This window comes from Cydia splendana, chromosome 9 (assembly GCF_910591565.1).
Source record: "Cydia splendana chromosome 9, ilCydSple1.2, whole genome shotgun sequence".
NCBI lineage: Eukaryota > Metazoa > Arthropoda > Insecta > Lepidoptera > Tortricidae > Cydia > Cydia splendana.
Genome location: NC_085968.1, coordinates 8255370 through 8266143, shown reverse-complemented (window position 1 = coordinate 8266143; position 10774 = coordinate 8255370). Strand labels below are relative to the sequence as shown.

Sequence of the window (10774 nt, the reverse complement as noted above, 5' to 3'; positions counted from 1 at the left end):
ACTTTTCTTGATATGTATAGAGACTTTAAGTCTTTTTTCTTCAACTGTATACAAGATACATACTTTCGTAAAATATTTTTTTATTACAACAGAGTATTTATGCATACCTACAAACAGAAACATATATTAAAAACAAAAAATTATGGTCCATATTGTAAACTGGGGATTGGGGATAAACTATAAGCACCTCCCCTGAGGCGTCAATCGCTATCGACACTTTACCTACTAATTACGAGGCATATCTCCGATAAGTGTGCGTCGCGTGCGAACCGTATCTCAGACTATTTCGGTGTAGGCGGAGCGAGTGATTCAGCCGCAGTCGCGAGCCGCCCGCCGAGAGGCACACACGCGTCCAGTGGACGAGTTGCGGCGATGGCGCGATGAATTGCGCTCGCGCGGCGTACTGGGCCCTCCTCTGCCTCGCCGCTAGCGCCCTAGCCGCGCCAAGACGCCTCTACTGCGAGCGCGCCGACGTCGCCTGGCGGGCCTACCGTGCGCCCGCGGCCTTTGAGGCTCGCATCCAGTCCTTGTCCAAAGACGCAGCGACCATCCAGATCAAGCGCGTGCTCAGGCAGCAAGGACACTGGCCACGGGAGGATTCTATCTTACGCCTGAAACTCCCGCCACAGGACCCTCGCGAGTGCACGGGGCGGTTCGAAGTCCCTTTGAAAAATAGAAGAAACTACATAGTCTTTGCCGAAAGACACGGACATCAGGCTGTGGCGCTAGGCCCGCCGCTGAAGAGGACTGGGAAACTGCTGCGGAGGATCAGAGCAGTCTACAAGCCGGGATACAGTGAGTGCTAGTGTAGTATAGTGCCTGGCGGTGGCAAGCCGCCCACATGGTGATGGAAGCGTGCGTACAGGGTGTCTTATTTCCTACCTCGGTAAGTGCTTAGGAACACATTTATAATAACTTTCGTTGTCAACACTAATTCAGGTGTTCCCCAGATAGCACGTACGTATCACTGGACACCCTGTATGCTCTCATATGTATAAGATTTTTCCTCAACTTCCAATCTCCATGTGAACACATATTTAACAAGATTTAAGCTGCTCACGTCACTAGAGATTCTGAACATATGTTTTGAACTATTCTAGCTATATCAAAGAGGTACCGCGATATACGATAATCTTACGTTTATTTTAAATACTTACCTTAAACAAGTAGGGTAAAACACTCAGTTCTCGACCAGACACGCATATATTCCAATCAAGTAAACATTTTCCAGTAAACGCTATCATCTTAGCATGTCTGGAATATAGGTACCTATTCGTAGACTCTTATTTGGACTACATTACTAGCAGGTTGTGTTTTTGTTCTATTAGCCAAGATCTTACCTTATAAATTTTACAGATTACCCTGCTTAACCACATCAACCAAGTATATAGGTATCTAGTAAAGTAATTTGTATGGATGCTGATGTATAGCATGAAGATATTGGAGACACATATCCTAATTCATCGCGGCTTCTATGTATAATCCTGCACCAGCTACAAATTGAAGATGTCATATTTAATCTATTTTATCTAGGTACTCTTGTAACATCATCTGAATAAAGTATTTTACCATTAGATAGTAAGATGTTATCTTTAAAACCATAGAGGGCAAGGTCCATGCACAGGTCCCTTTACCCGCGTCCTATGGCAGGTGTATCGTGGAACAAGTGGCCATTACGAGTCCATTTTAGTCTACGAGGCTGTGCCCTTATTTATGCACCCTTCGTAACCACGCTTGGATAAGAAAACAAAGCACGCTATATTCAAACGTATTCTCTAGTTTAGATTTAAGCCATTCATTAAATAAGAAAGTTTAGCAAACTATTTTCATATTAAAAATATTCTTCAACTGTTCGTTTGAAAAAACAAAAATTTTGTTTTTAATGGTGATAATTAATGATGCTCTTTTTAATACTTGGGCAAAATGATCTTCCATTTTCAAACGCTTTTGCAGTCTTAAGTGCGCAAACATAAGTTTTATTTGCGCAGTCAATAAAAAAATTATACGAAACGACTCCATGCATCGAGGGCTAAGAGCAACTCAAAGTTTATGATCATTAATTAATTAAAATTGACTAATTAATTAAAACTGACTGAAACTCTGACGACAGGCTCTTCCTTTCCATGAATAGGTGCCTATTATTTAGATGTAAATGTAAGTTGTAGCCGGATTCACAATCATAATACCTACACATTTTGGTTTAATTTAAGACCCTGAAACATCAATCAGACAATAGAGACAATTCACAAGACGTGATCGGACAGGTCGCAACTAGAGCGTAGCGTGACGTCATTTCATTGAGGTGCGGGTCACCCGGTGTCATTGAGCTGACAAACTTCACTACCGATGCTTTGTCATCCTTCATTTGACAAAGAAACTAGGAAGATGACAGAAGCCTCAATATATATTATGGCAAAATTTTAATTTTCGATATTACCTAATATCGACCTTCCAGCTCTGTTATCAGAGCAACGCCATAGTACAGTCAGCAGCAGAAGTTGCTAAGCGGGCGAGGTGTTCAAAATTACCTTGACACGCTCTTATTCTGTTAACAATAAAGTCGCGTCAAGATCATTTTGCTCAACTGACTGACGTCAACTCATTTTGATCAACAGCAAATGCTTATAACGTCCAAAACATTTAAAAAAATATCACTTACATTAATGAAAATAATATATCTATGCTTATTTAAATTGGACGTGTATTCAAACCTATTTTGAAAGACATCATGGCAACAGAAAAGAAGGAACTAGAATTTTCGCGATGTTAAATACCTAGTTTTTAAGCCAAAGATAACAAACTATTAATTGCTAAAAGCAGTTTTTTGCTATCTTTCCGGGATTATCACTTTCACTGATTGATGTGAGAAAAACCTAAACAATGATATTTACGATTTCGGTTCGAGTATTTTTAACGCTTGGTAACTAGCTCTTAATCTGAATATGATGTTTGGGTTTTGTTTAAACTTCCGTAGCCAACATAGTAGAAGTTAATTGCCCGATGACAATCCTTTTATTTTAAACTTTTAGTGCTCAATAAAAGGTACTTACAAGATAACATACTACATACTTCTGATAACCGATTATGTGGTTTGCTCGAACGCAGCCCTACGGCCGGTGTCAATGGTGACACTACGACTGGCGCGCGGCCCGGACTGTCAAACGGGGATCGCCCGCCATTACTGCGTCGGAGTGTGATTTACTTGAAGCTACGCCTGTTTTCCGTGTTTTATGTATTAAATCCTTTATTTAATGATGTATGGTGTTTTCTCTCTTAATACTTCTATGTTTATAAAATTGGTCACTTCATTTATCTCATTTTATATGTTTTATAGAATTCTTAGTTAGTAAGCAATTTACTTTCTTCAGAGTCGAAACGAAAAGTTGAGTGCTCAACTCAGATGAAAGCACCCATTTCACCCTTGAGCTATTGGCGCTCTCTCTTCGTTCGAGCTCCAGAATATCTCTGGTACAATGTGTCACTTTCAATCCTAACATTTTAATTTTCAAGTACCGGTGATAAAGTAGCTTCAATTATACACATCATCATAGCTTTCAAGACAATCTCGAGTGCTTCGTACTCCATATTATTCGAGATGTACTCGTGTCGAGATGCTGGCACTGAGCAGGCGCCTGTAGATATGTTTACACGGTCTGTTTATATCTCTGGATATCATCTGTCTACTCTTTGTTTTGCTTTCTTCTTATTTTTTATTATATCTGGGTTTCAAAGAAATGATTTCACAAATTGATATTCGTTGGTGATCAAGTTTTGATAAAAATAAAGAATACATTTAATACAATGGCTAGTTGTTTGTTATGAAATTTTGAATGGATATACCCAAGTGGTAATTTGTTGTTAAGATAAATAAATAACTTGATTTTTACAAATTGTGTAGGAAAAATATGAGGATTTCTGGCTCTTTGCGATTCCGAAAACTGGCGATAGCTACTGCGGATGATTGTTTTCTTAAAAGTTTTCGACTCCTGATACAGATTACAGGGCGATGATCGGTAACCACCAAAAAAAAAAGAAAACGTATCTATTACGCCAAAAACTTAGTAACTATACCTACCTAGATAGAGTTTATAATACTGGAGTGACCACGAATTCATCACAATATTCACTTAGCTGCAAAATGATTCTTGTACCTACCTATCTACGTTTAGTGAAAACGTCATTAATCAATCTACATACATCCGAATTATCTGTATAATTTATGTTTATGATAAAATAAAACACGCATTCCATACTAATCGTAAATAATACCTACGGTTATTCGAACAATTGGTGATTACATCATAATTGTCACAGATGCCTATTTTGATTACAATGCTATAAACTTATGGTTTCTGTTGGTGGCGCCATCGTACTTGAGTCATAATGTCATTAAGTCGTGAATAAGTAGGTATGGATAGTAGTACTATATGATATGATGACAAAATGTCAAGAGGGAGACTGTCAAACTGTCGACTGACTGACCAAGTGACCAAGACTGTCGTCTCCCTCTTGGTCCACATCGGTGTCACTATGGTAATTACTTCAGTAGGTTCTCAGTCTACAATCATTAATAAAACCTAAATAGTTAAAGATAAGTAATCGTCGTTTCTGCTTACTTCCCTCGTTCCCTCGCTACTTCCCATGCCAGTCGTCGAGTGTGTGGCCGGGATAATAGGGTGTCGAAATGTAATTTGCACAGATTCGCGGAGTCGTTTGAGTGATCGGCACAAATTATATTTCGTTCACTATATAATACCCAAGTCACTAATTCCATAAATACTGTTACCGTAACAGATAAATTGAGTTTAGTAATTGTATGTATTCTAGTTTTGTTCACCAGAAAAGTGAATTTGTATTGAGGAAAGGTGAACGACCGACATCATACTTAATTCAAGGTGCGATTTATCAATAAATGATTTGTTTTGCTTTATTACTTAATAGATATAATACGTATAGCTGTGTATACACGTATTTTATTATGTGTTATAATTTGATAGCGTTTGTTGTATTGTCGCTGTCAGCTTAATTTTATTACCAATTTACCAACACGCCGGGTGCCTCTACATAGTATTTAAAAGTTCCCAGACAACAAGTTTTCAATAATTGCTTGCATCTTTACTATTTAAGGCGAAAGATTAAATATCTTATCGTCAGCCTTAAGGTGGCCACTGACGAGCCTTCCAACAGTCCAAATAGCGTGGCTGCAATCCAAAATCGGTTCGTGATTGTCAAAAACGTACAATGTTTAATATTAGGATGCCGTCCATTTGGATGAATCCATTGTAACGGCATCCATTTGGAAGGCTCATCAGTGGCCTGCTTTAGGCATAAGTTCCCGGAACATAGGCTGAAGCTATTAGTTTTCAGATTACTGACCATCTAAAGCAACAAGTGTCTACCTCTATAGGTAGGTTTGTATAGGTTATGCTGTCATAACAGTAGTATGAATGGAATCCACTCATAAAGTGTCCATGCACTTTTGCGGCTGGATGTTATATTTTTTTAAAGTTATTATTTACTTGCATAGTATTTTTAATTGTTTAAATACTCATCCAATTACAGTAAGATCTTTTAATTTTTGAACTGCCGTTACGCCCCGGCAGGCGTCCATTATACCTTCAACGCTCCGCTGGCTTTACTGTCCTATTAAATATTAACATACGTAATATGGTTAGAGTTTTATTTTAGTTATTTATAAAAAAAACGGAGGCACAGACGTGTAAATGCACTTATGAGAAAGGTGATAATAGGTAGGTACTCTACAGGTTTATCCATATGAGAATAGACAGAATCGCTAAATATGCGAAAAACCTAAAAATAGGAGAGGAACAAGTATGTTTTCAGTTCCGCAACTGGCAATGATAATTTCAAGTAAATTATAAAAATACTACGTATATAATAATAATAATACTCTTTATTGTGCACAATGAAAACATGGTTAAATACAGCAAATTTACATAAAAAACTTAGAAACAGCCGGTCTTAGAAATTATCGTAAGGAAGAAATACATACATAAGGGTAGTAAAAATAAATGGAGAACAAGAATAGGGAAAAATAAATCAGCACAAATAAATAATACATAATACATAACAATAAATAATACATTTATATGTACATACCTACACAAATATAGTAGTAAAATATAGGTACTCAGTACGTCTACCACCAGTTTTTACATTGACATAACGCTCACGTCTACGTAAATTAATTTCTGTACATCTCGCTTGCACTAATATGCGAGTACGAGCGAGATGCATAGAAAGTAAGTTACGTAGACGTGAGCGTATATGTCAATGTCAAAACTGATGGTAGACGTACAGGTTATACTGAAAGTTTCTATAATCTCAAAAACCTGGATATTTTTTTTTATAATCGACAATTCGTAAAAAAATTCTTTACGATATGATCAACCTGAAAATACACGGCCCATTTTTCCTCAAACACATTTTGTGTGAAAATTATGTGGGTGGTTTTGAATTGCGTTTCTGGGGTATCTGTTTAGATTCATGTCTTTCTGACGTAGTTGTGTTTTGTGTAGGTACATGTAGGATTTTTGTGTAGGTACATGTAGGATTTTTGTGTAGGTACATGTAGGATTTTTGTGTAGGTACATGTAGGATTTTTTTACTTGACTCATTTAGTATAATAATCAGTGATCGTACATTTTCCAGCATTTTTGGTGCAGCGGATTGGTGTTAACGGAATTGGTATAAATAATTTCAACCCCAATGATTAATTAGCGTTAATTACCTTAATATTAATCTTAATTTACCATTTCAGTTGAAATTATCTATACCAATTCCGTTAACACCACTGCTGCACCAAAAATGCTGGAAAATGTAATACGATGTCTGATAAGGCAAATAAGTTTTTTTACGATTGGTAACCAAAAATGCATGTATTTACTATGGTATATTAGGTATGTTATATGAGTAGGTATATATCTCGCTAAATTTCCTTTAGGTATTTCAACAACACCCAAGTTCAACGATCCCCAAAGTATTTAAATCGGACTTAATTTGAATCACTCTTTATTTTCGACCATTACAACTTTACCCAACTACATGATGACTTTACCATTTATCTGCATATATATTATGATTATGTCAAACTGTACATAATTAATTGCCATTCTCGATATGGTCATACATGACATGGTGTCTCCATCAACCGTAAAATGAAAACATACCTTATCATTTCACTAATCTATTGCATTTAACTATTGTAATAGTAAAATGCAATAGATTAGTGAAATGATAAGGTTTGTTTCGCATTTACAGCTGTACAAATAGGTATCTATGTAGGTTCGTATCATGGCTTTTACACGATATGACCAGATGTCAAAATTATTATGACTAGATCAAAAACAAAATACAGCACTTGCAAAACTTCATGAAATGAGACATCTGGCGAGTAGGTAACGATAAGTTGCTCTTCCGGGTCATCGTTTATCAATTCCAATAAAAACGATAGTTATAATGATTTATTATCTTTATAATCGAGTTTCGCTTACATGCGCGGTCAGCCCCGCTGTTAGAGTCCCCATATAGTAATGGGCACCATATCGGGTATTGATCGATGACAATGACGGGATTCGAACCGTGGCCTTGCGACTAACGCGTATATCCGACCCGAGCGTTACTCCCTGCGCGAGAGCGGACAGTGTCACAGTATTTACTCGTAATGATAATGATGAAATATTATTACTTAGACACTTAGACAGACAGTAGAACCTTAGAAATATTTGGCATCCTTTGGAACGGAACCCTAGTTAGTAACAACTCCAATATTTTTTTGAATTTCAATAGTTTCATAACTCATATATTTTGTAAAATGTGAAGTCAATCAAAATATTGTGAAATGAAAATGTGGTTGAAAATCGATTTTTAAATAAAAGTTAGTTCAGACATTCTTCAATTTGTAAAAATAGCATTTATACTAAGGACAGCATAGCAGACAACATTATTTTTATTCGTATATAAGCTTACGGACGAAAAATAACTCCTACAAACTCGACGGCCGAAAATACATTGCTAATTCGGTTTTGTTTATATAAAAACGTCGCAAGCGAGCGAATATTTTATATTAAACTTTAATCTGTCACATAATGTCGTCTAGGTATTCCCGTCATTTACAAATAGACGGGTTGTCTGCGGCATCCGTCTGTCTGGCTGATTTACCTAACTCTTCAAAACACCTCGCAAGTGACTCAACGAATTACACTAGCGACCCGCCCCGGCTTCGCACGGGTTAACAAATTATACACAAATACAAATTGTATCTTCCTCAAGAATCACGCTATTGATAGGTGAAAACCGCATGAAAATCCGATCAATAGTTTTTGAGTTTATCGCGAACAAACATACAAACAGACAGACGCGGCGGGGGACTTTGTTTTATAACTTATAAGGTGTAGTGATGATCCAGGTTAACACAATTTGTATTAAAATATCGGCGGCAACGCTGTGCTTAAAGCGTAAAAAACAGTAGACTTTTTTTTTTTTGGGCTAGCTTATTGACAACTTGTGTATGGCAGTCCAACTTGTGAATCACACGCAAAGCACGCAGACTTAGTGTCAAGTTTGTAGGTCTTTTAAGAAACTAAAAGCCGACCTTAGGAATTTCTCGCTACCAACCAAATTCTTTGAGTCTACCTCAAGAGTTATTTTTGGAATTGCTTAGTTTTATTGCATTGTATTTTTTTTAAATCTGCCTATTGTCTTAAAAAATTTCGGTAACATTTTTTAAATAGGAGATTTTTTTAAATATAAGCTACCTAGTTTTTCACTTTCACTAATTACAACCTGAATATCAAACCACCTGTACCTGTACCTGTTACCAAAATATCGTAGTTTTTTTTTCTATTCACATCTTTACTCCTTTATTCCTAATACGAGTATGTACTTTTATGAAGTCGGAATACCTTTTATAGCCAACAAATGGACAATTTGTTATCTTACAGAGACAGGTCAAAACGTTAGCGCCATCATCACACTTCTGGCTTCCTCATCTGCAAGTGCGGCTTACGCCAAGCAAAAACCTTGTAACATCTACGGGCTACGTACTGATTTAGTGCGTTTTTCCTTTGGCCGCGTACGTTTTGTTACAAGGCTGCATTTCAGTACGGGTGGCCGCTAATGCCTGGTGATTACGCCCTACCGCAGCCGGTGAATTAATCTCCTTCGTACTGCCTTTATTTATATTGTGACCAACGGGTTTTAGGGACGTGCAAAAGGTGCTTGACATTTATATCAGTGCTAACGGGGTATTCCAAGTTTTACGTTTAATTGGATCGTGATAAATAATTACTAAGTAAGTACTTACTTTTAACATGTGTTTTGGCAGACAAATTCCTGATGTTCAAAAAAAACTGTCCACTTCAGTAATTTGTCTGAAAATTTTTGATGACCCGGCCAACTCCATACCGCCAAACAATGAATCCCATACTTTTCGGAATCTACACTCTCTCCAACCTAGAATACATACGAAGCCTACTTTTACGAAAATATCTGTTCTATCCGCCATCTTGGATTAAAAAATGGTCTTATATTTTGAAATCAGCACTTCGAGAACCTAGAAAACGATATCCATGATAACGTCTACGAATAAGTACCTACAGCCAGGCATATATGTTTCTTCAGCATTATTTTCGTGATTTTTTTTATAGTTATTATGCTAATCGGGCCAGAGACGAACCCAACAGATCAGAAATCATTAAAATCGGTCGAGCCCTTTTTCAGTTATAATTTAGATTACACAGCTTTAATCGTTGAAACAATGTTTTATCATTTAGTTTTAAACCAACTCAACGATAACTGAACTGTCGCTTAAACATAAACGAAGGCATTCACGGGTACCCAACTACCCAGACTGTTTATTTTCTCGGGAACCCTCACAAAAAGGTGTAAATGCAGCCTTAGATCGCATACAGGTGGAGTTAACGTCCACGTTGATTGAGGGCTCCCGATATTAATGAATACGTTAATGATACAGCGCGGGCGCATTGCGTAACGTGTCCAGATGGATTCGCCGCAAAATGTCGAGGGCAGTGTTCTGTGATGAAAGAAAGCGGGTAAAAATGCAGTAAACTATAGTTTAATCAACGTTTCGATGAGTTTTTTCACTTAATGTTTTCAGTTTCATATTACCTAGGTAAAGTGAAAACAAACCTACCTTTAAAAACGTGTCGGACATTAAATTGATAGTCTCCTTCATTGTATCGAACATATTCTATTGCAAGACCAAATGTTAAAAAAGCGGACAAGTGCGAGTCGGACTCGCTCACCGAGGGTTCCGTACTTTTTAGTATTTGTTGTTACAGCGGCAACAGAAATACATCATCTGTGAAAATTTCAACTGCGTAGCTATCACGGTTACAGCCTGGTGACAGACGGACGGTCGGACGGACGGACAACGGAGTCTTAGTAATAGGGTCCCGTTTTTACCCTTTGGGTACGGAACCCTAAAAATATGAAATATCCATCATAAAATATATGGCAAAAATGGTTTATAAAACTGGATTTTCCATTAGTCTTCTGTAAGTACTTATTCACATAGCGAACTTGCTCGGCTTACAGGGACAATACGTACAAAAGTACAGAAGTTATATAAATTGTGTAATATTTATATGTAACATAGGCTTTCAAAAAAAACCGCTGAACTCTTATCCCTTAAATGCTTTTGACCAAAAAGTCCGATACGTATGACATTTAGAATTAATTGAGGGGAGCGGTCAGTGAAATGTCGGTCGAAAATTATGTTAAAGAAAGCTCT

General features: G+C 37.2%; 1 protein-coding gene across 2 annotated transcripts in view; it reads left to right on the top strand.

The window, feature by feature from the left end:
- The first annotated feature begins 303 nt into the window (after window positions 1-303).
- The window catches only part of LOC134793541 (protein vein), an 83402-nt gene continuing 72931 nt past the window's right edge, over window positions 304-10774 (top strand). Inside the window, exon 1 of one of the 2 annotated variants that reach the window (XM_063765149.1) lies at window positions 304-795. In XM_063765149.1, coding sequence (XP_063621219.1) covers window positions 381-795 — 415 coding nt within the window. In that variant the 5' untranslated portion in view covers window positions 304-380. The remainder of the gene's footprint in view (window positions 796-10774) is intronic. The other variant, XM_063765148.1, reaches the window with a different exon arrangement.